At 43.6% G+C, this 24,801-nt stretch overlaps 1 protein-coding gene across 1 annotated transcript in view; it reads left to right on the top strand.

Moving 5' to 3' along the window:
* Positions 1–1,784: 1,784 nt before the first annotated feature.
* The window catches only part of TNFRSF11A (TNF receptor superfamily member 11a), a 47,204-nt gene continuing 24,187 nt past the window's right edge, over positions 1,785–24,801 (top strand). The window contains exons 1-8 of the mRNA XM_058439682.1: positions 1,785–2,039; positions 5,046–5,127; positions 6,704–6,829; positions 11,248–11,391; positions 15,099–15,192; positions 16,824–16,918; positions 18,546–18,659; positions 23,551–23,603. Coding sequence (XP_058295665.1) covers positions 1,785–2,039; positions 5,046–5,127; positions 6,704–6,829; positions 11,248–11,391; positions 15,099–15,192; positions 16,824–16,918; positions 18,546–18,659; positions 23,551–23,603 — 963 coding nt within the window. The remainder of the gene's footprint in view (positions 2,040–5,045; positions 5,128–6,703; positions 6,830–11,247; positions 11,392–15,098; positions 15,193–16,823; positions 16,919–18,545; positions 18,660–23,550; positions 23,604–24,801) is intronic.

Here is a 24,801-nt window from a genome sequence, read left to right as displayed (position 1 = left end):
AGTGTTATTTTCACATTTAATCATTTCTCTCTTAAGAAAAACCACATCTTTCGACTGTACTGTAACATTCAGAAATTTGATACCATCCTTACTGAAATTATAGCCAAATTCTGAAATATAGTCACGGATGATATTTTATAAAACAAAATCTATGGAAAATCCCTCATTTGTTCTAGGTTATGTTCTTTTCTTCTTGATTTGACAAGAGGGGCCAAGCCTCTTTCTACATCGTTCGATGTCAGCATGAATTTTCAGTGGAGCAAGAAAGTAATTTTAGTATCCGTAATGACTTGCACTACAATTGGGTTAACAGCATGGAAAATAAATATTGAAGTCAACCTTCCCTGCAGGATTCTAAATACAGATCCGCTCGTCTCTGTGGCTCCACTGGCAGAAATGTTATGTTTCTTCAGCTTATGGTTTTTCAGAATTAGACTCAACATGGCTTTGCGTAGGGAAATAAATCCACATTGCTTTATAAAGGGATTTTTTAATTTCAAATTTATTATCTCCCCCCGCCCTCCCAAAGCCTTGCACAGACTGTGGACATGGTTATTCTAGAAGAGTCCATCAGCCGTTAAGATAAACACCAGCCTGTACGCCCTGAAACAAAAGCGTAGAAGACACAAAAAGACACAAGAAAGCGAAGCAAGAAAAATCAGATCATCTTGCTGTTTTAACTCCTTTTTTTAGACTAAGCAAGGAATTTGCAGGGGGAATTTGTATGTGCAGAGAATATTTGCTATAAACAGACTAATGTTCCATATTAATTCCGGTGAGTTCTGTCAGAATACAGGTTAGTTGATACAGATTCTGTGGACCAAAGAGAATATTTGTAGCTTATTGATTAAGAACTATACTCTATCAATACATGGCTGCTTTTCTAAACAAGACTTCTAAGAAGTCAAATTATATTCCCCAAAACACAAGAGCAACCTGATCCCAGCCAGCCTCGAAGGCAGCTGTGATGTAGAATAGGCCCTAGATTAGATCACAAGTTCATTCTCCTTTCACCTCCAGAAGGATGCACCCAAAAAATGACCGGTAACATGGGTTACCTATGGAGAAGATTGACTGGGTGAGAGTGGGACAGAGTTTCCTAAACAAGCTGTTGTTCGTTTTGAATTTTGTATCATGGGACTATATTCCCTATTCAATAAATAAAAAAAGTATTTCTGCTTTATTTGCTTCATGAAGACAACTGCGATTCCAAAGTTTTGACTCTATCAGTCTTAAAGGTGAACTAGAAAAATCTCAGTAAATAAAAGCCTGTACATCTCAACTCAGTCATCAAAGGCTTTTCCTTGCTGCATCTTAGGGAAAAAGAGGCAACTGTAAGTGGCTGACAAAATCACTCTATTAACTGAAGATCTGGGGCCTTATGCCCAAATTCCCCCATTCCCTGGGAGATTCCTTAAGAACACTTAAGCAGGAACATGTTTTTATCAAATGATTGCTTTACTAGGGCTGCTACCAATAATAATACCACTTTGCAACCCTAGGAAGCTTGGTCTGGCTGATAGAGTCTGGAGGATAGAGTCTGGCTGAAGTTCTGGGCAGGTGAAAGGGAAAGGCAGAAGCCTAGAGGGGCTACTGCCAAGGGAATCTGGAGCCATCTTCAGGCTCTTGCCAGTTGCTGGCTGGCAGGGCAGTTAATGGTGAAATGGTAGACATCAGAACCAGAATGCTATAGGCAAAATGAGAGGTCAAACTGGGAGGGGCAGGGACACCTATTCATTCATGCACACAAAAAAATGACACCCAGAAGATGAACCTGACAGGCCATGCAGGCAGAGGGAGACTGGTTTAAGGAAACAGATCCAGGGCAGTCTAACGGGAAACTGAGCCCAAGCATGTGGGACTCAAGACAGAGTCTGGGAGTCAGGAGCAGGGAGAGAGCCAGTCTGGCCTGCAGCATCGAGGGACAAGTCGGTCAGTCCTCAGGTACCTGGCAAAGCAAGACAGGCTGGATTGACAGAAGCACTGGATTTCCTAAGAGTTACAAGCACAGGGCTGCAGTGCACAGCGCTCACCAGGTGGTTTGTTGCTGGAACTGGGGCATGAGATTAGAATGAGACCAACACAGGGCACGCTTTATGGGCTGTATGGGGAGGAAAAGGGTCTGCAAGTGGAGGGAAAGAACGTTGGAAGCAGAGAGCCAGAAAGGAAGAGGAAAGGTGATAATAAAGGCATGCTTTGTCTTTGGCATGCACCAACAACCTAAAGAGTTTTCCAGATTTCCTTTACTTACCTGCAAACCACATTTCCTTAAAAATATGTACTTACGTTGCCTTTTAAGTTGTATGTATATTGCCATGTTGAAGGTTTGAAGGTATGCTTCAAAGTATATCATGTAACTAGAGAACAAAGTAGGTTTCTGCTTAAGCTGGACCCTAAATGAGATTAAAAGCATAATTTTCTGCTTCACCATAGCAATTTTCCCAGCAGCAAAATTTCTGCTGCTGCTTAAAAGATCTGTAATCCTATAGCTCTGTCAAGTAGACATGTCAGTTTTGGGGTGATGAAAATGTTCAGGAATTAGATAGCTGCGATGGTTGTTCAACCTTGCCAAAGTGCTAAAAACCACTGAACGGTGGGTATACTTTAAAAGGTTTAATTTTATGGTCCGTGAACTATACCTCAATTTTTTTGGGGGAAAAAAAAGAGGTACATTCAGGTGAAAAGTCATAGTGAGATAGAAGCTTAGGAGAGAGAAATGGATTTTATATCTGTGAAAATCAATTAAAAGTTAGGACAGCTGGTCATTTCTGGAAGCAGTGACTTCCTTGTTTCTTTGAAGAGGTGTAAAGCTCCTGGGTCAGAGGATAGGTGGGTTGAATGAATCGCAGCCAGACTCCTAAACATGGAGTGAATTGTCTACATGTTCAGGTCAGTTATACTCAACAGGCACCAGGGCTTGGAGCCCGGGACACAGCTTGTGACATCTGACAGTGCCCCTAAGCAGCCACTTCAGGGATATCGCATTTACCAAATTCTCCTAAAAAGTACCTTTCTGTGTGTATAACACAAAGTATGTGCTCATTTTACCGAGTCTGTGGCTGCCCTTTTAGGGGATCAGAAGCAATTAATACCCCCTGTCATCTGAAATACAGTCCAACCTCGTATTTATCCTGTTTGCCCTTGTCATCAGCATTGCAACAATGCTCACGAATCCTTAGGCTCGGATGAATCCTGCTTTTTGACCCAGTTTGCCTGGCCGCATGCAGTTTTACCACTTTGCCTCTTTCTTCTATGCACGTACATTACACACAGAGGGAGACAGGGAAGGGTGGCATCTAAAACAGAGAAAAACACCTTGGAAGGGAGCGGTGTGGTGGTTTCTTTTAAGCAATTCTTCCTCAGTCTGCTGGGCTCAATGCAGCTTCCCTAAGACTCTGTCACCCAGTGAATACATGGGGAGCATCCGATGTGTGTTATCCGGTGTCCACGGGGAGTGTTAGCAGGGCCCAGGAAGCAAGTCCAAGTACAGCCTTCCTGGCATACATCACCTCAGTAACACACTGGGACCTTCTCGTTGACCTCAGCCTCCTCATAAGCCCTTTGCTGGCCAGGGCGAGGTCAGAAAGGTCCGTGATGGCTGTGTGCCCCACACCCACTCAACTAGCCTGGGCTTTGCTGGGTTTGGTGCTTTCTTTATAAAGCTGCCTTCTGTAATGGAGCTATTTTGAGGATGCATGGCTTCTTCCAAGCCGTATTATCTCTGCGCCCTCCATCCGAGCACTTTTATATGCAAATGAAGCCCTCCCCTGACTGCCTTTGTGACACTGGGCTCCAGCTGGACTGAAGGGCTCTTATTGCCACCCAAGAGCTGTTTCAGGCCTCATCGCCCCTATTTGAACTGTTCATATTGTCCAAAGTCTTCCTACTTCCTCCCCCTACCTCCACCTGCCAGTTTCTGTTTCCTGGTCTGGCTGATTTCTATTTATCCTGGAAGGCTGATTACTTACCACCTCCCTCAGGAAGCCTTCCTGGCCGCTTCTGCTTCCTTCCTACTACTGCTAAGGTAGGGCCCATCTGGTATGTGTTTCATTCCACTCTAAGACCCTTGAGGGGAAGGTTTGTGACTCTGTATTCGAGGACGCAGCAGGGAACGTGCATGAATCGCAAGTGTGGCGCGCATACGTGGATGTCTGTTCAGCTAAGCCCAGCTCTTCAGTTTCTAACATGACTGCTTGTCAACAGGAGGGTTTGTTGTTTTTTGCTCACACCAAGAATGCTGATCAGGAAAGGAACTTTTCTGTGGCAAACTGATAAGAATCTCTGAGTGATTATAGACACACCTGGGCTGCGCTGTTTTCTTTTGTTTTACTCAGATGGGCAGATTCAGAAATTGGTATTTGTCTTAGAATCATACCCTTTTGAACCAGAAGGGAACCAGAGGCTGAGGAAGCTTAAACAGCTCCTGCAGTCCTTCAGGCAACAGGTAGTGAGGCCAGAGCCCAGGAAGCCCTTATAACACCTTGCTATCCCCGCTTTTTAAAATTCTCTGTGTGTTTAACAAGTTAAAAGGTAAGCAGGCCGGGCGTGGTGGCTCAAGCTTGTAATCCCAGCACTTTGGGAGGCCAAGGCGGGTGGATCACCTGAGGTCAGGAGTTCAATGCCACCCTGGCCAACATGGTGAAACCCCATCTCTACTAAAAATACAAAAATTAGCTGGTGCATGGCTATAGTCCCAGCTACTTGGGAAGCTGAGGCAGGAGAATTGCCTGAACCCAGGAAGCAGAGGTTGCAGTGAGGTGAGGTTGCACCATTGCACTCCAGCCTGGGCAACAGAGCAAGACTCTGTCTAAAAAAACAACCTGTAATCCCAGCTACTCAGGAGGCTAAAGTAGGAGAATCGCTTGAGCCCGGGAGGTAGAGGTTGCGGTGAATCGAGATCGCACCATTGCACTCCAGCCTGGGCAACAAGAGCAAAACTCCATCTCAAAAAAAAAAAAGGTAATTTGGTGATTCCCTTTTTGTTTTATCTAGTTTTATCCAGAAAGAGCTGTGTGGACTCTGCCTGACCTCAGTGTTCTTTTCAGGTGGCTCTGCAGATCGCTCCTCCATGTACCAGTGAGAGGCATTATGAGCATCTGGGACGGTGCTGTAACAAATGTGAACCAGGTACACCTGCTTCTGAGCCACCTTGCATTGCCCCTCAAAAGTGGGTGAGGCTTTCATTGTTATTTTTTCTGTCTGCCAGATGAAAAAAGAAATTGGATAGATGCATTATGGCAGTGGCAGGTGGTAATGTCTGTCACTCTGAAGACAAAAATCTTTCTCTCAATAGAGAGAGATTTGAAGGGATTTTAAAATCCCTTAAAAAAGAAAAAAAACAAAAACAACTTTAAAAGCTGTTGCTTAATTTGGGCTGAAACACAGTTTTCCAAAACACTATTTCTCGAGATGGCAAGAAGTTTTTAAAAACTAATATTTTAGCACTTTATGATTCAAACTCTCAAAATGTGAAATGCAGCTCTTATTTAAAATTGTTTTCGCAGAAATTTTATTTTGGAATAACCACACTGGAATTGTTGCTGCTAAAAATTGCCTAAACCCTTGTCATGCCTTTTTCCATACACCTGTTGAGGAGCAGAAGGTGGACTGGCTACCACCTACCCCAAGTTGTTCTGCCAGAAGTGTGGCTGAGTATTTCTGCAGCCCCAGTGAAAGCCACAGTCCACGGGGCCTGCACTCTGTCTTCATTCTGGGGAGGGGAAGGTGGGTTACCTTATAACAAGATATTTTGGATATTTCAGCTACATTTATTTCTTGAATGTGCAGAACCAAGATCCAGTGATTGTCAAGTGTGTGTTGGATAGGCGGGTGGGGCGCAGCATGACACTTGGTCAAACAAAGCTAACCATGAGCCGGTAGTAAGTGTAGAAGAAGAAGTTAACAAAAAGAAGTTAACAAGAAGTTGCCTATCCAGCTGGAAGGCAGAGGGGAGAGGGGATGGGTGATGAAGTTCCTCTTGCCTACCCCCCTTATTCCCTGAGTGGATTCCAGGAAATCTTTCAAGTTCTGCGGCCCAGTTTAAAAATCATCATTCTATTCCTTCTTTTTTTCTTTTTTCTTTTTGAGATGGAGTCTTGCTCCGTTGCCCAGGCTGGAGTGCGGTGGCATGATTTCAGCTCACTGCAACCTCCGTCTCCCAGAGGTTGAGGCAGCAATTCTCCTGCCTCAGCCTCCCAAGTAGCTGGGACTACAGTCACCTGCCACCACGCCTGGCTGATTTTTGTATTTTTAGTAGAGACGAGATTTCACCATTTGGCCAGGCTAGTCTCAAATTTCTGGCCTCAGGTGATCCGCCCGCCTCGGCCTCCCAAACTGCTGGGATTACAGGTGTGAGCCACCGTGCCTGGCTCATCATTCTATTCCTTAGCAGACTTTTTGGGTGCAGAGGGTGGTTGGCCTTTTACTTAGAAGAATTAAGAGACTGCTGTGACCACAGGCTCAGCAGACCCAGGTGGGGTTATTTCAGCCAGCTGAGTGGCCTGAGTTGCCCAGGGTGCTGCAGTCACTGTGCATTGGGGCCTCTTCTCCTGTGTCTTGTCATCTTTCGGGGGTGTCCTGGGATCATGGGTACCAGTGATTATTGGTCCTATAGATGGGTGCAATTTTTGTTGCTGTTTTACTTTGTGTTGCTGTTTTTCTTTGGTTTTTTGATGGTTGCATTTTTCCCTTTCATTTTTTTAAGGAAAGTACATGTCTTCTAAATGCACTACTACCTCTGACAGTGTATGTCTGCCCTGTGGCTCGGATGAATACTTGGATAGCTGGAATGAAGAAGATAAATGCTTGCTGCATAAAGTTTGTGATACAGGTGAGCCCATCGTGTCAGTGTGTCAGTGGTTAGTGTAGAAACCTCAGACCTCTCTTTCTATAGAAACATTTTTAAAGGCAGCCAATGATGTTTCGTTTCAGGAACATGGGAGGAAGTTGTGACTACACATCCCAACTAAGATGCATTTTAGATCCCCAAGACCTGTGTTAAAATTCTTCATTTAGAACATTTGTTCTGGAATATATTTATGTTGCCATTTAATCATGGGACACATCGTAGACTTGACATAATGTTTCCATAATGTTCCCACCTATTTTGTGTGGTTTAATCCTCCCTGAAACCCTGTAGGTAGTAGCCATACTTATTTATTTATTTATTTATTTGAGATGGAGTCTCGCTCTGTCGCCCAGGCTGGAGTGCAGTGGCACGATCTCAGCTCACTGCAAGCTCCGCCTCCCAGGTTCACACCATTCTCCTGCCTCAGCCTCCTGAGTAGCTGGGACTACAGGCGCCCCCCACCATGCCCGGCTAATTTTTTGTATTTTTAGTAGAGATGGGGTTTCACCATGTTAGCCAGGATGGTCTTGATCTCCTGACCTTGTGATCTGCACGTCTCAACCTCCCAAGTGCTGGGATTACAGGTGTGAGCCACCGCGCCTGGCCTATCCCCTTTAAAGATTGAGAAACTGAGATTCAGAGAGGTTGAATAACTTCTCCAAGGTTAACACATGTGAAGCAGGACTCAAAACCAGGTCTACTCTTCACCTTTTTCCTAAACTATAAATATTTTATTAACACAGTTTGATCTCCTTACCAGACTACCTTAAGTTTTTTGCCTGGAATGTTTTTTAAAGTATAGTTTATTTGAAGGAATCAGGAGCAAAATATGTCTGTTAATTCTCTTAAGAGACAGAGGTTCCTTTCTCTTCTTTCCTTTTTCCATTGAGCTCATTTGTTGAAGAAGCCGTGATGTTAGTCCTGTGAAGATTCCACAGGCCAGATTTTGTTGGTTGCATTCCCTTGGTATCATTTAATGTATTCTTCTGTCCCTTATATTTCTTTTTTTTTTTTTTTTTTTTTTTTTTTTTGAGATGGAGTCTTGCTCTGTCACCCAGGCTGGAGTGCAGTGGCACAATCTCGGCTCACTGCAACCACTCCCTCCCGGGTTTAAGCTATTCTGCTGCCTCAGCCTCCCCAGTAGCTGGGATTACAGGCACGTGCCACCATGTCTGGCTAATTTTTGTATTTTTAGTAGAGATGAGGTTTTGCCGTGTTGGCCAGGCTGGTCTCAAACTCCTGACCTCAAGTGATGCACCCGCCTCGGCCTCCCAAAGTGCTGGGATTACAGGCATGAGCCACAATGCCCGGCCTGACCCCTTCTTATAAATTGGTTGTTAGATCTAGAAGGCCAGTCAGATTCTGCTTTGTTTTTTGTTTTGTTTGTGGCAAACTTCATGTATAATATAGTTCATACATAGAATATTGGAACCATGTAATAGCTGAGCATTCCTCTTTCTAACATTAGCAGCTGCTGATGGTCATGGGTTAGATTTGTTTCCATTAGGGGCTGCAGAAAGGTGATGTTCTGCTTCTCTCATTTCTTTTTCATTTATTAGCTGGCCTGCTTTATGAAGATAAACTTCCCTCATCAACTATTTATTGATAAAGTTACAAGCATTTATCCTGTAGTGCAGTACATATAGAAAAGATAGAATAAATGCTTTTAACCTTATTTATCACTTTGCAAAACAATATCTTAATCATCCAGCATTCTCCCAAGGACTTATATTATGGAGGCATTTGAGGTGTTTCAGTTTCAGTCTATTGCAGTTGTTGTTGTTGTTGTTTGTTTGTTTGTTTGTTTGTTTTTGAGTCTTGCTCTGTCGCCCAGGCTGGAGTGCAGTGGCACAATTTTGGCTCACTGCAACCTTGGCCTCCTGGGTTCAAACGATTCTCCTGCCTTGGCCTCCCAAGTAGCTGGGATTACAGGCATGTGCCACCATGCCCTGCTAACTTTTGTATGTTTAGTAGAGAGGGCGTTTCACCATGTGTCCAGGCTGGTCCTGAACTCCTGACCTCAAGTGATCCCCCCGCCTTGGCCTCCCAAAGTGCTGGGATTATAGGCGTGAGACATGGTCCCCGCCTGCAATAACTGGTTGTAATGGTGCTTATATTGTCACATTTCTATGAGGTGGCCCAAGGTGTTTTGATACAGCCCAGGCATCTATTGCTTCCATGTTTAGCTTGCACAATTCTTGTCTGAAACTACAGTCAGACATTTCTCTAAGGATTCATGATTGTTTTTAGAGGAACATTTTATTTAGTGACCTCAGTCTGGATTCTAGAGAAGACTCACTAGTGGATTGATCCTTGTGTATAGAAGTTTTTTCCCCAATGGACAGAATTAGAGAATAAGTGTTTCTTTTAACACCATAATTTTTCTAATGTGCTGGGGACAGCTGGCAGATTTTGGCTGGGGAAGGTAACATGGAAACTCCACTGAGCAGAAGCATCTGATCAAGCCTTTTTTCTTTCCCACTGCTTAGTAATGACCTTGACTCATTGCTGTCTCTTGGAAATAAAGATTCATTCTGTCTACTGCCAAAGTTGATTAAAGCCAAAAATCTGGTACATTACATACAATATTTTTAATTATGTCAAAATTATTCATCACCACCCAGGCTTACATTCAGATGGGATCCTAGGAGTAGTTGGAATTTTCCAGAGAAGTGGCATGTGTCTGTGGACGTTCCCATGTGCTGTGGACATGTTTCTGCATTTTGGCCTTGATGTTGCAGAGCTGACTGGGGCCTTGGAAGAGTGGGCACTGCAGGAAATGGGGACTTCTCCAGGGTCACCAAGCTTGGGTCTATAAAGATTGGAAATAGGAAATGTCCCCTCCCTACTGGCTGTAACTTGAGACAATAAGAGACAGCAGGTTTCTGGTTTGTTGGCTTGTTTTTCCCTTGGAATTCCTGTAAGTATTCAGGAATATAAGGTGCAGGGGCTGTTTGGACAATCCAGGTGAGAAGGAGCCCTAGAAGGGTACAAGGTCTGTTTTAAATAATGTTATTGTTTTGTATCATGTTGGGGGGTATGAGGTCATGCATGTACGTGCAGTTGACTGTGGTTATGCACAGTAGTTATATTCTATAAAGTCACCATGAACACTGAATTAGCAAATCCTGAGCCATTACTCCTAGTGGGTTACAGGGTGAGGTTCCTGCAAGCCTCCAGTCACACTGTCACGGATTGATCACCACATAACCTTGTTTCATGTGTGTTTCTGTTAAAGACGCCTTATTTGATACATGTTGTTGATTCATAAACATTGCACTCATGGCCAACAGCACTGTAATTCATGCCTGAGCGAAGCTTCTCTAACACACTTATTTTCTCCGTAAGGCACACCACAGCTTTCTTGCATTTAGAACACTAGACAGCCCTTCAGCACGACAGCTGGGGGCTGTTGTAAGCAGGGAAATCACCAACAAAAAGCTTGTTTACCTTCTGTGAGCTGAAACAAGAAGGCAGAGCATCGCTTGGCCCAACCTCAGCCAGAAACCTGAGTGTGGAGCAACTCAAAATGCACACGGTTCTGTCCCTGAGGACTGCAGAAGTACCAAGAGGATTGATTTTGGGGTGCAAATAAATTTTATTGAGTAGATGAATTCACAAATATGAATCTGCAAATAATGAGGACTATTGATCAGTAATTTGATTCATATTTGTATGTGTATGTAGTTTATAACAGATACGTGTGTGTGTGTATGTGTGTGTGTGTGTGTGTGTGTGTGTAGTTTACAACAGATCAATTCCCACGTACCTGCATTCTAGAAAAACTGGAAGGGGCCAGGAGATTTGGAACGAGAAGGCCATGTGTTGTGAAAACAGAAACAAGCATGTTACCCTGAGTGCTTGAGGAGAGTTTGACTCCAAGCATGTCACCGGGCCTGCCTCGGTACCCTCTCCATGCATGTCACTCCACAAAAACCCATTTTCACTCTGGGATGCCTCAGGACCCTCAGATGAACCCTAAACCTCCAGAAACCCTGTTCTCTAAGGTCCAAACTCACGTTAGTCTTATACATATGGCATATGAATTTACAGAAAACGAGGAAGCTCAACTCTGTGACCCTTCTGCATTCGCCAAAACATTCAATGATCATCAATTCCCAAGTCCTTATCTTTCTACTAACATGAAAATTGACTTTTTAAAAAAGCCCACAAAACTCTTAATTATGAGAGAGAGAAGAACCCCCTGTGACGTTTTCGTGCCAGTGCAGGAAGTGCGAGGAGGAACTTGGGACTTCTCGAGCAGTGTCCTGGTGATTCATTCTGCAGGCCTGCCAGGTGGGCTGCTGCTCTGGGCTGGATGTTGGATAGTGCAGTCGTGGGCGGTGTGTCTGGGCTGCCTGCCCCTCCCTGGCCACTGACTTGTCTCTTGTCTCCCGCAGGCAAGGCCCTGGTGGCCGTGGACCCCGGCAACAGCACGACCCCCCGGCGCTGCGCGTGCACAGCTGGGTACTACTGGAGCCAGGACTGCGAGTGCTGCCGCCGCAACACCGAGTGCGCGCCGGGCCTGGGCGCCCAGCACCCGTGTACGGGTTGGATGTGTGCGTCTGTCGGCTCTTGCTGAGCCATGCAAAGCCAGCTTTAAGACAGTCTTGATAATAATAGCAGCAAGAAAGCTCCAGGGTGCTAGGCAGCATTGGAGGAACCTGAAGGATGGGGAAAGGTGGGGGCTGATTTTCCACGAGATACAGGCCCAGGCAAGACTTGAGAATGAATCCTCGGCTTAGGTTCTTCAAAGGGACTGCGGGCAATCTGCCTACATGCTCTGGCCGTGGCCGGGGGCGCTGGGGCTCCTCCATCTGTGGAAACCTGGGATCCCCATTTAGGAGCCAGCAGGATAGTGCAGGGGTGGTTGGACGTTTTTGAAAAGTGTGCACCCATTAGAATTTTGGAAAAACCATGCATCCCCCACTCCAGCACGTTTTTTAACTTGACATCTAAAAAGTTTTGTTACAAGTTTAAAGAACTGATAAGGACTTAGTTACCAGGGAATTATAACTGCGATAACACTGAAGAAACGAATCCAGGGGAATGTAAACACCATGGCCATTTGATGCCCACTATGATTCATTTTTAAATGAGCTAATTGTATTTAACTATTGGACAGTTTACATAGTTCCTTTCTCTCCTTTTGTTTCTTATCCATTCCACCTTCCCCACAGAATTTTATCCTGATATATTTTTTATGCTTGGAGGGTTTTTACTAATCACTTTTCATATTCGAATATGCACATATTGAAAAATATGCACCTATTTGAAATCTTAATTTATTTATTTTATTTATTTATTTATTTTGAGATGGAGTTTTGCTCTTGTTGCCCAGGCTGGAGTGCAATGGCACAATCTTGGCTCACCGCAACCTCTGCCTCCCAGGTTCAAGCGATTCTCCAGCCTCAGCCTCCTGAATAACTGAGACTACAGGGATGCACCACCACGCCTGGCTAATTTTGTATTTTTAGTAGAGATGGGGTTTCTCTATGTTGGTCAGGCTGGTCTCGAACTCCTGACTTCAGGTGATCTGCCCACCTCGGCCTCCCAAAGTGCATGAGCCACCACACCCGGTCAAAATCTTAATTTTTAAATATTTACTTTGACTCAGGGTTAAAAACATTTCTTCTGAACCAAGTTGTCACTGCATTTATTATTACACAATTGGTCAAAAATGAATATATCCTATCTTGCTATATTATAATCATAAAAGTAAAAACTTCTGACCTCTATAATGAGTGGGTTTTTTTTTCCAATGCACATATTTGTGGCTGAATATTACTTATTGCTAAAATGCAACAGCATTCAACATCAATTCTGTTTCTACTTTTTGTTTTTATGTATGTAAGTGCTGAGAAATTTGCTCACATAAATAACTGAATGGCAAAGGAAACACTGGTTATAGGCGTGTCCCTCAATTTATTTCAGTACCTTCTGATTTATGTGTCCAAGCTCACCTACTGATGTGATATCAGAAGTTATTTTTAACGATCTATCAGTTGAGAATTCAATTGTGTCCTTCAATTTTGTTGAAAGTAAAGAAATAGAAATCCTTTTGAATTGAAAAAGTATTTCTTAGAGTAATTTGCTTTCCTGACTTCTAGGAAGTATAACAAAAGCGATTTTTTCCAAGACTTAACAAATTATTATTTATGCCTATTAATCATGCCCTTAGAGGCACCAAAATACTTGGACAGGGTTGGGAGAATTAAAATATTATCCATTTCAATTCATATCAAGGAAAATGTCCATCACAGAGTCTAACTGACACATTCGGTCTTTATTATCAAATGCATTGACTAAGCCAGATGTGCTTTCTCTTACAAAAAGTCTGACTTGATTTTTTAATTGTTAAAATGGATCTCCCTATCACAGCCAACTCCCTCTGAATTCCGGTTCTAAAATAGAAAAGGCTCAGAGCCTTTCCTCCAGGTTTTCACCAGCATGTCACATCAGGGATTCTATTAGACGTTCTCTCTGCCTTGTACCTTTGGAAATGGGTTCATTTTTGGACAAAATAGGTTGAAGATAGAGGGGAAGGGGTAGATGAATGGAAATTTCACTCCTGCCCCACCCTGCATAATTTCAATTCAGAACAACTCAGCCTGATCACAGCTGCCCCATTTCTGTCATCCTGCTTTTGCCCTTCATACAGCGGGAAAGGTGGGAGCTGTGCTGGGGGGCACAGGAGCTCTGCCATCCCCAGTGTTTCCACTTGTCACTTGGTTCGGCATCTCAGAGGTTTGGCAGCATAGCAGCAAATTATGGGGTGGGTAAGAAGTATATCTTTTGTAAAGTGGGAAAAGTGTGATTTTGAAAGGGAGCAAGGAAAGGAGCCTGCAGGATGCTTCTGGCAGGTCAGTGTTACTAAGAGTCATATGGAAGTCAAGCTATGGAAATTAACAGCCTTAACCCTTTGTATGCCTGTTAGCCCCCGTCTCTTCGATTTTGAGGGCTTCTCACAACTCTAGATTGTGCTTCTCTTTTAAAAAGCTGTTCAAATTAATGTGAGTTAGTAGATGTCAACTGGGCTCTTCTTAATAAAGATTCAAGGCAAATCAAATTGCTAGGTGAAGGAGCGGGTACCCTATTAGCCAGCCAAATTGCAGAAATCAAGAGTATACTTTGTACTTGACTTTGGACAAAGAAAATTTAATTCCTTTTTTTAGTGTTTTATTCATGAAAGTAAATCACAGAAGTGCTACTAATTTCAGGAGTAATTTGTGGTTTGGGCACCAGCCAGTTGCCTGATTATGATATCACATAGTAGCCAATGTTTTTCTTGGGACTTACCAAAGAATCATCATGTGTGGATTGCAGTAGAGGGAATAGGCATAGGAAACCTGAGACATTTATTTTGATAGTGTAGTTCATGAAGAATATGAGAGTCAAGTCAGTTCACTAACCAGGATCAGCTCCTGCTTTCAACGCTGTCCATTAAGGAAGGGGTCTAACATCCATTGTGCCACTGTGTTTATCAGTAAAGTTTTATTGGAACACACCCTCATCCATTGTTTTTAATGTATTGTTGGACTGCTTTCATGCTATGAGTAGCTGCAGCAGAGACCATAGGCCTGCAAAGCCTAAGATATTTGCTCTATAACCCTTTATAGAAAATGTTTGATATCAACCCTTGGTTGCAGGGAAAGCGACCTGTAGGGTTCTTCCTCGTCTTCTTTTTTTAACTGAGAAAACTTTGTTGACACTCTGCTATTTGGACTGAGGAGATTAAGCTCATCAGAAGAGGTCAGGACAGTGAGTTTCCTTTCAAAGCAGTAATGTGTCTGCCATTCCCTGCAGACAGAGGCTGGGCTAGCTGGCAGGTGCATGGGGGAAAACAAGAGACAGATAGCAGGAGCAGTCAACATCGGCTCCCAGACTAGGAAACAAAGTGTCGGTGACCAGGGAAGTGGCTCAGAACAACAAAAGGTCAGGACCAGAGCTAGCCTGACCTGGACATCACATACCAGTGTTAGTGGCCCGACATCAAGCCAGTTACCTTTCTGAGCGTGGTTCCATAACTCACTGCTGGGGTCAGAACTGCTTTGTGGGCCCAAGCCTGTGGGAGCTGAAGGAGTTAGACACAGGGGCGGGCACAGGGGTGGGAGGTGAGGGCAGAGAGGGGCAGTGCCTCACCTCCAGTCCTCTGGAGTCCCAGCCTGGATGATCTCTAAGTGACCTCGTTTGTTTTTTGTTTGTTCTGTCTGGGTTTTTTTTGTTTTTTTTTTGTTTTTTTCCCCCACAGTGCAGCCCAACAAGGACACGGTGTGCAAACCTTGCCTTGCAGGCTACTTCTCAGATGCCTTTTCCTCCACAGACAAATGCAGACCCTGGACCAAGTAAGTAACAACAAAGGAGTCAGAAGAGATGGTTGGTTTTTAAACAACTCAACCTCCACTGTCTCGACTGGGTTGCAGACGGACGGATTCTGTTGGGTTAGGCTTCCTCTTGAAGCCACGTTCAAAATGGAAAAAGTCTGTCAATTCAGCCTGGGGAAAATAAACCAGTCAAACTAATTCTTCAGCCCTATGTGTGACAAGAACTTCGTGTGACTTTTTAGATTTGGTAATCTGTGACTTATGGTTGCAGCTTTTTCTAACCTTGTTTCATTGAAAATGATTTATAACGTTTATTCAGTGGTCACGCCTACTTCTCCCGACTTCCCAACACCACTGATTTATTCATCCAGTTATTTGTGTGTGTGTGTGTGTGTGTGTGTGTGTGTGTGTGTGTGTGTGTACATATAGAAGCCTCCTGTAGCACGCTGTAAACATCGTGAGTTTTTTTTTTACATATTATATCCCGAAGCTTTTTCTATATTAGTTCACCAGTTCATGATTTTCATGGCTTTTCACAGCTGCATAGTATTTCATTGCAGAGATGTACTGTAAGTTATTTAATAAGTTCTTTATTGATAGTCACTTAGGTTGTTCCCAGCCTTTTACAGTAATACATAATTTTTTAATGAAGAATCTCATATATATATGATTTCTCATGTGTGTGAGTAAATCTATAGCGGAATTCATGGGTCCTTTCATCGCGTGCTTGTTGTTGAATACCAATAATCAACTTAATGATTCTTTCAGTTCCCTGTATATTTCTTATTAAATGTTTATTTTCTGCTGGGCATAGTGGCGCATGCCTGTAATCCCAGCTACTCAGGGGTCTGAGGCAGGAGGTGTGCTTGAGCCCAGGAGTTTGAGAACAGCCTGGGCAACATAGCAAGATCCCATCTCACATTTTTAAACAATGAAAATTAAATTAAAATACATAAATAAATGTTTATTTTCTGATTCACTTATCCAAATTTTATGTCCAAGAGGATTTTCTGTGTTTTTCAAAAAAAGCAATCAGCAAAAGCATATCACTTAACCATGTGATTGAAACTGTTAGAATATGCTTTTTTTTTTCTTGAGACATGATCTTGCTCTATTGCCCAGGCTGAAGGGCAGTGGTACAAACATGGCTCACTGCAGCTTCAACCTCCTGGGCTCAAGCAATCCTCCTGCCTTTGCCTCTGCAGTAGCTGAGACCACAGGCATGTACACCACACCCAGCTAATTTTTAAGTTTTTTGTAGATACAGGGTTTCACCATGTTGCCCAGGCTAGTCTCTAATTCCTGGGCTCAAGCAATCTTCTTGCCTCAGCTTCCCAAAGTGCTAGGATGACAGGCCTGAGCCACCCAGGCAGAGCCAGAATATTCTTTCCTGAAGACTCTGCTCTGCTCCTTTGCTGACCACAATCTCAGAGTAGCTGTCAGAGAACACAGGCAGTGTTTGCTTTTGTTTATTTGTTTGTCCCACCTTGTGCTGTTCTCCTCCCTGTGGAAGGCACAGGGGATTCAGATGTCCAAGAAGGCATGGGTTCCTCTCTTGAAGGAGCTGGCAATCTGGGAGAGTCTTGCATTTGTTCACTTTTTAAAAAACAAGCATATAAAACCAAAGCACTGAACTACCTTTACCCCCACAGCTGTACCTTCCTTGGAAAGACAGTAGAACATCATGGGACAGAGAAATCCGATGTGGTTTGCAGTTCTTCTCTGCCAGCTAGAAAACCACCAAATGGTATGTTTAAAAAGAGCCTGTTGGTTGATAGATGTGCCCCAGGGTAGTCCGCTGGTTTAGATCCCTCCCAGATGGCACATGGATTTGTGGGCGTCCTCTCCCCCTTTATTTAATCCTGTGCATGGTCAGCTCAATATTTCATTTTAATCAGTATTTTAATTCCAGGTGTGTTGTTTCCTTGATAATTTTCTACACTGGATTGGGGGTAGCTAATAATGTTTTAATATACATAAAAAGAAAATAGAGCTGCAAACATAAATTAAAATGCCCAGACATGGTGGGATGATGGTGGTCACAAGTGAGGGTGTCTATGAGGAGATTTTGGTCATCTCCCCAAATTGTTAGGATCTAGCTATCATTATCTATGGAACATGTTTTGTAGATTAAATTAATCTTTTTTTTTTTTCTTTTTGAGACAGAGTCTCACTCTGTTGCCCAGGCTGGAGTGCAATGGCATGATATCGGCTCACTGCAACCTCCAACTCCCGGGTTCAAGCGATTCTCCTGCCTCAGCCCCCTGAGTAGCTGGGATTACAGGCGTGCACCACCATGTCCAGCTAATTTTTGTATTTTTAGTAGAGACAGGGTTTCACCATGTTGGCCAGGCTAGTCTCAAACTCCTGGCCTCAGGTGATCTCCCCACCTTGGCCTCCCAAAGTGCTAGGATTACAGGAGTGAGCCACTGCGCCCAGCCACATTAAATTAATCTTCAGTAGAGTTTCAGATTGCCAGAAAGTTGATGGTGGAGGCTGGTTACTTGGTGAGCAGGACAGTGTGGAGGTGTGGGTCCAGATATCGGAAGAGATGGCTTAAGTGGCGAGAAGACCTTTCAGATGAGGAAAGAGAACAATAGGCCACAGAATAACCGGGTTAACAGGCTTTGACCAAGAAATCAGGGGTTTGGCCTTGATGTTTTGGGAAACAGGAAGACATTAAAGCATTCTGGATGTGGAGTTACACAATCAGAGCAAACTTTTTTAAAGACCATTTGGCAGATAGCATTAAATATAACTGAAGGAATAAAAAGTTATTTTAAAAAAGAGGAGAGGAAAAGTAGGAGTCCAGGAAACCAGGTCAAGTAAATCAAGAGTTTTGAACAAGGATTCTAGCAATGAAGTGATCAGGGAGGGATGAAGAAAACGGTTGGGTCCACATGGTGTCGGAGATGAAAACTACAGAAATATTTCACAGGATGGCTGTGGTTCTGTTCTCATGACCAGCAAACCCCTGGTGCCCTGTTGCTATTAGGAAAGAGATACAAGAAGCTCCTTTTGTCTGCAGAGGTCATTCATCTGGGGATACTGAAGGGTTCCGGAGGTTAGCCAGAATGAGACTGGGTGATGTGGTGAGCATGATTAGAGCTGTTCTAAGGTAGAAACACCGTAATGGCCCTGGCTGCTCTCCCGTAGAGCGAAACCGGACTGAGCAGGGCTGGCTGAGATTGTGGATCTCACCCTTCGGAATGTGAGCACTCATGGACAAAGGGCAGCCAGGGGTGGGGGCTGTCACTTCTGCTATCCCAGACCAATATTTTTGATTCTGAGGTTTGATTTACCGGGATTTGTTTTTCAACTGCGTAAAATTAAAGAATCTTTAATACCATATTTCTCATTTTCTTCCAATACAGAACCCCGTGTTTACTTGCCCGGTTTAATAATTCTGCTTCTCTTTGCGTCTGTGGCCCTAGTGGCTGCCATCATCTTTGGCGTTTGCTATAGGAAAAAAGGGAAAGCACTCACAGGTATTGTGTCTATGGTGGTTTTTGCAATCTAATCTTAAAAGATAGATTTCTAGGTAAATGCTTTGGAAGTTGAGTAGATTGTCCACTTGCTGCCTGTGGTGATCTGCTTAAACTAAAGCAAAACACGTTTTATCACTCTCTGGCGAAAAGAAACAAAACTCCAAAAACTTGAAAAAGCCAATATCCTGCCTAGTTGTATATAAGGGAACAAGAATACGCTGGCGTTCAGGAAACTGATGACTTGTAAGCTCTGTGTTTAAGTTGTATAGACTGCGCAGCATCACGTATACAGGAGCTTGCATTTATCCTAGAATACATCAATTTTTAATGCATGCATTTAAAATATACATAAAATATTTAGATGATTGGTAGGGGGGATTTTCTGACTGGAGTGTTACTTTGGAATAAGAACCTTTGCCGGGTGCGGTGGCTCACGCCTGTAATCCCAGCACTTTGAGAGGCTGAGGCAGGTCGATAACCTGAGGTCAGGAGTTCCAGACCAGCCTGGCCAACATGGTGAAACCCCATCTCTACTAAAAATACAAAATTAGCCAGACGTGGTGGCACAAGCCTGTAATTCCAGCTACTTGAGAGGCTGAGGTAAGAGGATCGCTTGAACCCAGGAGGCGGGGGTTGCAGTGAGCCAAGATCATGCCATTGCACTCCAGCCTGGACAACAAGAGCGAAACTTCATCTCAAAAAAAAAAAAAAAGAACCTCAGATTATGAAAATAAGTTATATTGAATAAAATTTAGGTGCTTATTCTTAGAATAGACAGTTAAGTCTTATCCTGTTTCTTGGGAATAATTTTCCCACACAAATTTGTTAGTGTCTTTAAACATCAAGTCATGTTTAACTTTTAGACTACAAAGCTAAAAATGTGTAATTTTTACGAAAGGATTCAAGGCATCATTAGATTTCCTAAGAATATCTCTTAATCTTTCCTTTAATATTCAAGTCATTCTCTTTTGACTTGAATATTAAAAACCTGCTCTTTCACCATCCTTTTCCATTTTCAGTTGCTCTCTTATTTATTTATTTACTTATTTATTTTTTAAACAGAGTCTCGCTATGTTGCCTAGGCTGGAGTATAGTGGCACGATCTCAACTCACTGCAGCCTCCGCCTCCCAGGTTCAAGTGATTCTCCTGCCTCAGCCTCCCGAGTAGCTGGGATTACAGGCATTTGCCACCACGCCCAGCTAATTTTTGTATTTTTAGTAGAGATAGGGTTTGACCATGTTGGCCAGGCTGGTCTTGATCTCCTGGCCTCAGGTGATCCACTGGCCTTTGCCTTCCAAAGTGCTGGGATTACAGGCGTGAGCCACCACGCCCAGCCCAGCTGATTGCTTATTTATAGGGCCCACCTTTGCCTTGCTGTGATTTGATCAGTTCTCCCACGTCACACCCTTGGACTTCAAGAGACCCTGCATATCTAGCTACTTCTCTAACCATTACATTGCCAAATGAAGCACTAGACAATCAGAGGACTAATTAAAGAGGAAAGATGGGGATTGCAGATGCCAGTGTTAAGCAGTGAGCAATGTTTGAGTGGTGACCTTTTTTTTTTTTTTTTTTTTGAGACAGTGTTTCGCTCTGTCACCCAAGCTGGAGTGCAGTGTTGTGATCTCGGCTCACTGCAACCTCCACCTCCTGGGTTGAAGCGATTCTCCTGCCTCAGCCTCCTGAGTACCTGGGATTACAGGCATTTGCCACCATGCCTGGCTAATTTTTGTATTTTTAGTAGAGATGGGATTTCACCATGTTGGTCAGGCTGGTCCCGAACTCCTGATGTCATGATCCACCCACCTCGGCCTCCCAAAGTACTGGGATTACAGGCGTGAGCCACCACACCCAGCCAAGTGGTGACCATTTTTTAAAGAGTCTGTTCATTGTTGAATGCTTTTATTTAGTGCAGCTTCACCTCCTTAACAACATCATTACTGGGGATTTGGATAATGCATGTTCAGATGATGAAGGTCGCTTGTAGTCATCTTTATGTGAGATAAACAGACTTCCTGATGTTTTGTTCTTTAGGTTTTTCTTTTTGATACTATTTTACTGCCGTATGAGCCTACTGTTTACTGAATTGGATGTCATGACTGTTAGCTCTTCATCCATGCATCCATACATGTTTATTGATCATCAGGGACTGGACTGGCACTGGGGTCTCAATATCGAGCAACACAGACACAGCCAGTGCCCTCCTGGAGGAAGCATCTTAGTGGGCAGTGTAGGTGTTAAGCCCATGGAGGGAAGCCGAGTATGCAAGGGAAGGTGCTGAGCACCAGGTGGCAGATGACGGAAGGTCAGCCCATCCCTGGGGCCAGCCAGGGTCTCCCAGAGGAGGAAATGGGTGGGTTAAGATCTTAAAGATAAGTCAGAATTCGCTAGGCAAGGGGCATCAGGAGAACCACAGGCATTCTATCCTGAGAGAGCTGCATGATGAGGGGAGCACGGTGCATTAGCGGGGTAGAAGGAGCTAATGGCACAGTAGCAGAAAGTCAGGGACCAAGTGGAAGACGAGGCTGGAGAGGAGGGCATGGCCAGACCATGTAGCCCTGCAGGGCTGCTGAAGGAGTTTGCTCCTTGTCCTTAGCAAAGGGGACCAAGGGCGGCCCTCTGGCTTTAGAGTAGCAAACAAATGTGTGGTACAGTGAGAGTAGATGCAGGCGCACCAGTTAGGAAGCTGTTTGCAGTTGTCCAGGGGAGAGGTGATCATGACAGGTCTGCATGTTTATCAGTTCTGTGGACAGGTATTATTTTTTAGTGCCATCTGTGATTGTCTAGACTGATTCCTCCAAGGAAACAGCTGCAACTGTCCTTTTTTTTTGGTGGTGGGGGGGGGTTACCTTGATATATAATTGCAAAGTGAGAGAAAAGAAGCAAGAATGATGATGATGATAGTAATAGCTGACATATATTAAATAATATTTGCCGACATGACTATATATATTTTGCGTATACTAAGTACATCTTCACAACAGCACCATGAGGTGGGAACTGTTATTTCCCCTATTTTGTGATGAGACTGCTTAGCACCATCCCTGGCAAGCTTGAGTGCTCATTAGCTGTTAAACTGAACTGTGATGATCTTCTCATGGAGAACTTGACAACTCCTAACTTTAGTCGGTTTTGTTTTTTGTTGTTGTTGCTTTTTGAGACAGGGTCTCACTTTGTCACCCAGGCAGGACTGCAGTGGCACAAGCGCGGCTCACTGCAGCCTCGACCTCCCTCCCGGGCTTAAATAATCCTCCCACCTCAGCCTCCCAAGTAGCTGGGACCACAGGCATGCACCACCATGCCCGGCTAATTTTTGTATTTTTTTTATAGAGATGGGGGTTTCACCATGTTGCCCAAGCTGGTCTCAAACTCCTGAGCTGAAGCGGTCCGCCCACCTCAGCCTCTCAAAGTGCTGGGATTACAGGTGTGAGCCACCAGGTCCAGCCCTAACTTTAGTCTTTATAGTGAGCCCAACATTAAATGTTCATTAGAAGTAGGATAAAATTGTATCTTTGCATAATATAAATTCATAGATTTCTTAAAATTCATAAAATTTAACCTTTTAGGTTTCATCACTTCTGTAAGAGTGGGTGGAGATGTACTTTTTGAACATATTCTTCTTTCTTCTGAGAAGCAGCCAGATATAGTGGAAAAGGTCTTGGGGCCCGCTGGTCTCAGTGGGTCTGACACCTAGCTTGCTGTGTTTGCCTCACTTTTATAGTACTTTCAAGCTAGTTCACTGGAAAAATCAGTCTCCTAGACATGTTTTCTTTGTTCTTCTGTGATGTCTAACTTAGTCCCTCATAGCCAAAGAAAACTTGTTAAGAGAATGAGAATGTCTATAGTCATAGCAGCACCTCTGACAGCCCCCAAATGTGCCCAGAGGAAGTCACTGAAACGTTAGTGGATCATGTTTTGCTTTGCATAGAACAGGAAGTTCTGTTTTTGATAGGAGTAAGATGGCTTCATAGCCTTTATTTTTTATTTTTTTATTTTATTTTTTTATTTGTTTGTTTTTTTGAGACAGAGTTTTGCCCTGTCACCCAGGTTGGAGTACAGTGGCACAATCTCAGCTCACTGCAGCCTCCGCCTCCCAGGTTCAAGCAATTCTCCTGTTTCAGCCTCCCGAGTAGCTGGGATTACAGGACAGTGCCACCATGCCCGGCTAATTTTTGTATTTTTAGTAGAGATGGGGTTTCACCATGTTGGCCAGGCTAGTCATGAACTCCTGACCTCAAGTGATCCACCTGCCTTGGCCTCCCAAAGTGCTGGCATTACAGGTTTGAGCCACCACACCTGGCCCTTCATAGCCTTTAAATCAGTTGATTTACTTTTAAATGCTTTCACTCCAAGGAGCGCTCACGGAAAGACATGCAGTGGACTCTGTTGAAAGACAATATTGAACTGACCTAGTGGTCATAATACTGAGCCTGATACAGAAATAAAAATCTGGAATGATTGCACTTATATGTGTAGTGTTCCCCAAAAGTCAAATATACAGAGATATAGAATAAAACAATGGTTACCAGGGGAAGGGGGAAAGAAAATGGGGAGATGTGGGTCAAAGGATACAAAGTAGCAGATGTGCAGGATGAAGAAAGTTGTCCAGGAATCTAATGTAGGGATGGGGACTGTAGTTAATCATGTTGTATCATATTCAAGATTTTTGCTAAATTTGTAGATTTTAGCGGATCTTGCCACACACACATAAAAATGGGTAACTAAGTGAGATGATGGGTATGTTAATTTGCTTCACTATAGTAACCATTTTACTATCTATATTTGTCCTATAACATGTTGTATACCTTAAATATACATAATAACCTTTATGTAAAAGAAAAGAAGTGGGAGATAATAATTTGAAGTCCTTATCCTTGCTTTGTTTTCTAGCTAATTTGTGGCACTGGATCAATGAGGCTTGTGGCCGCCTAAGTGGAGATAAGGTAGAGTGAACAGTTGTTGGTGCCTCTGTTAAGTACATTCAACAGTTAGGCTGGTAGAGCCATCCTAGTCACATACACACACTTTCTTTGAGACGGAGTCTCGCTCTGTGCCCCAGGCTGGAGTGCAGGGGCGCAATCTCGGCTCACTGCAACCTCCGCCTCCCAAGGTCAAGTCATTCTCCTGCCTCAGCCTCCTGAGCAGCTGGGATTACAGGTGCCCACTACCACGCCTGGCTAATTTTTTGTGTTTTTAATAGAGACAGGGTTTCACCGTGTTGGCCACGCTAGTCTCGAACTCCTGGCCTCAAGTGATCCACCTGCCTCAGCCTCCCAAAGTGCTGGGATTATTGGCATGAGCCACCGCACCCGGCCTCAGCCCCTTTGCTTACAGGGCATTTCCAGGTTCAGTGATCAAACTTCAAATTCCAGGATGGATCCCTGCAGAGCAGCTCAAAGCCCAAGTCCAGGCTCATTCTAGATGCCTGTTTTCTTTGTCTTCGTTTCCACTTCTGTCATCTCTGTGTTCATGTCATTTTTTTTTAATACCAATCTTGATTGTCTGGTACAGATTCCTAAGAAGGATGAACTGCAACTTTCCTTGACTCTGTAGTTATTCTGGTAACATTTGATGTTGACACAATTCAAAATTATAGGCAAGTAGTGAGAAGAGGACAAAGACCTTCCATATACCCCAGACATAGGCCCACCAGTTGTTTCTATTTTCTCTCATTGCTTTGTGATTTGCTTACTTTCTGTATGTGCGTATATGAACACAGGTATGTTTTCTTCTTGAATCATTTTACAGTGAATGGCAGACCGTGTGTCCCATATCCTTAAATATTTCAGTGTGTATTTAAGAACAAAGACATTCTCATATATAACTATAGTACATGTATCGGAATCAAGAAATTTAACAGTGGTACAATACTATTATTCAACCCACATTTCATATTAAATTTTCATTAATCATTACATTATGTCCTTTAGATCTTTCTTTCTTTTCTTTTTTCTTTTTTTTTTTTTTTTTTTTTTTGAGTCAGAATCTCACTCTCTCATCCAGGCTTGAGTGCAATGGCACAATCTCGGCTCACTGCAACCTCTGCCTCCCAAGTCCAAGCAATTCTCCTGCCTCAGCAACCTGAGTAGCTGGGATTATAGGCGCCTGCCACCACACCCAACTAATTTTTGTATTTTTAGT

This window comes from Hylobates moloch, unplaced genomic scaffold (genome assembly GCF_009828535.3).
Source record: "Hylobates moloch isolate HMO894 unplaced genomic scaffold, HMol_V3 SCAFFOLD_5, whole genome shotgun sequence".
In the NCBI taxonomy this organism is placed as follows: domain Eukaryota; kingdom Metazoa; phylum Chordata; class Mammalia; order Primates; family Hylobatidae; genus Hylobates; species Hylobates moloch.
The sequence above is the reverse complement of the archived record's forward strand: the minus strand, read 5'-3'. Positions and strand labels throughout refer to the sequence as shown.